Raw genomic sequence first — 2,500 nt, 5'->3', positions numbered from 1 at the left:
AACGGAAGGAAGGAAGGAAGGAGGGAAGTAGGGAGGAAGGAAGGAAGGAAGGAAGGAAGGAAGGAAGGAAGGAAGGAAGGAAGGAAGGAAGGAAGGGAAGGAAGGAGGGAGGGAGGGAGGGAGGGAGGGAGGTAGTAGGGAGGGAAGGAGGGAGGTAAAGTAGGGAGGGAGGGAGGTAAGTAGGGAGGGAGGGAGGGAGGTAAGTAGGGAGGGTGGGAGGTAAAGTAGGGAGGGAGGGAGGGAGGTAAGTAGGGAGGGAGGGAGGGAGGTAAGTAGGGAGGGAGGGAGGGAAGTAGGGAGGGAGGGAAGGAGGGAGGGAGGTAAGTAGGGAGGGAGGGAGCTAAGTAGGGAGGGAGGGAAGGAGGGAGGGAGGTAAGTAGGGAGGGAGGGAAGTAGGGAGGGAGGTAAGTAGGGAGGGAGGGGGGAAGTAGGGAGGGAGGTAAGTAGGGAGGGAGGGAGGGAGGGAGGTAAGTAGGGAGGGAGGGAGGGAGGTAAAGTAGGGAGGGAGGGAGGGAAGTAGGGAGGGAGGGAGGTAAGTAGGGAGGCAGGGAGGGAGGGAGGGAGGGAGAGAAGGAAGGAAGGAAGGAGGGAGGTAAAGTAGGGAGGGAGGGAGGTAAGTAGGGAGGCAGGGAGGGAGGGAGGTAAGTAGGGAGGCAGGGAGGGAGGGAGGGAGGGAGGGAGGGAGGGAGAGAAGGAAGGAGGGAGGTAAAGTAGGGAGGGAGGGAGGTAAGTAGGGAGGGAGGAAGGAAGGAAGGAAGGAAGGAAGGAAGGAAGGAAGGAAGGAAGGAAGGAGGGAGGGAGGGAGGGAGGGACCTTAGCCATGGCAGTGTTAAAAACAGGCAGCTAGCTATGGCACCTACTACCTATATGTTCTACATTGTACTGATGGAATACAGTGTACCCTACCTTTGGCCAGGACCTTGGGCACCTTGGTGTGGCTGGCACAGAAAGCGCTGTAGATCTTAAAGCGGTCGGCGTAGTACAGGAACGATCCACCCAGAGAGAATAGCACTTTCTGGAGAAACACATGTCGACTATGAAATACAAATTTATTCTAAAAAATATTACATCTAACAGGAGAGGAAACCCATCTTTAATACACACACACACACACACACACACACACACACACACACACACACACACACACACACACACACACACACACACACACACACACACACACACACACACACACACACACACACACACACACACACACACACACACACACACACACACACAGCAATACACACACACCAATACACATACACACACACACATACACACACACACCAATACACACACACACCAATACACACACACCAATACACACACACACACACTATTAATAGGATTGAAAATAGGGAGGCAATCTGTGCCTGCGCCTCATATGCCAGAGCCCTATTCCCTATATAGTGGCACTACTATAGACCAGAGCCCTATTCCCTATATAGTGGCACTACTTTAGACCAGAGCCCTATTCTCTATATAGTGGCACTACTATAGACCAGAGCCCTATTCCCTATATAGTGGCACTACTTTAGACCAGAGCCCTATTCTCTATATAGTGGCACTACTATAGACCAGAGCCCTATTCCCTATATAGGGCACTACTATAGACCAGAGCCCTATTTCCTATATAGGGCACTACTTTAGACCAGGCCCCATAATCCACTACTGTTGACCAGGACCCATAGTGTTCTACTGTTGACCAGGACCCATAGGTCTCTACTGTTGACCAGGACCCATAGGGCACTACTGTTGACCAGGACCCAAAATGCTCTACTGTTAACCAGGACCCATAGTGCTCTACTGTTGACCAGGACCCATAGTGCTCTACTGTTGACCAGGACCCATAGTGCTCTACTGTTAACCAGTACCCATAGTGCTCTACTGTTAACCAGGACCCATAGTGCTCTACTGTTGACCAGGACCCATAGTGCTCTACTGTTAACCAGTACCCATAATGCTCTACTGTTAACCAGTACCCATAGTGCTCTACTGTTAACCAGGACCCATAGTGCTCTACTGTTGACCAGTACCCATAGTGCTCTACTGTTGACCAGGACCCATAGTGCTCTACTGTTAACCAGGACCCATAGTGCTCTACTGTTGACCAGTACCCATAGTGCTCTACTGTTGACCAGGACCCATAGTGCTCTACTGTTAACCAGGACCCATAGTGCTCTACTGTTAACCAGGACCCATAGTGCTCTACTGTTGACCAGGACCCATAGTGCTCTACTGTTAACCAGGACCCATAGTGCTCTACTGTTGACCAGGGTGTGATTGTACCTTAAACTGTTCTACTCTCTCCAGCCTGTCCAGGTTGGCTACCAGTCTGGTCCCATCTTCTAGAGTCTTCAGGAACTCAACCTGGAACTGCAGCATCTCTCCTAGGTTACCGAACAGGACATCGAGCTGGAGGAGGTAGCATAGCAACGGTAACCATCTTTCTTTGCAATTATTATTAAAAGATATTGTGATGTAAACATAT

At 50.9% G+C, this 2,500-nt stretch overlaps 1 protein-coding gene across 3 annotated transcripts in view; it reads right to left on the bottom strand.

Annotated features, from left to right (window-relative positions):
* tiam1a (TIAM Rac1 associated GEF 1a) overlaps positions 1 to 2,500 on the bottom strand; it is a 219,818-nt gene that overhangs the window by 23,888 nt on the left and 193,430 nt on the right. For all 3 annotated transcript variants that reach the window (XR_006833819.1, XM_046316758.1, XM_046316759.1), the window contains exons 20-21: positions 2,299 to 2,424; positions 907 to 1,015 (exon numbers count right to left, since the gene is read on the bottom strand). Coding sequence is in view for 2 of the 3 variants with exons in the window: in XM_046316758.1 (XP_046172714.1) it covers positions 907 to 1,015; positions 2,299 to 2,424 (235 nt within the window). In the remaining variant the exon portion in view is untranslated. The remainder of the gene's footprint in view (positions 1 to 906; positions 1,016 to 2,298; positions 2,425 to 2,500) is intronic.

The sequence above is a fragment of the Oncorhynchus gorbuscha genome, linkage group LG20 (assembly GCF_021184085.1).
Source record: "Oncorhynchus gorbuscha isolate QuinsamMale2020 ecotype Even-year linkage group LG20, OgorEven_v1.0, whole genome shotgun sequence".
Lineage (NCBI taxonomy): Eukaryota > Metazoa > Chordata > Actinopteri > Salmoniformes > Salmonidae > Oncorhynchus > Oncorhynchus gorbuscha.
The sequence above is the reverse complement of the archived record's forward strand: the minus strand, read 5'-3'. Positions and strand labels throughout refer to the sequence as shown.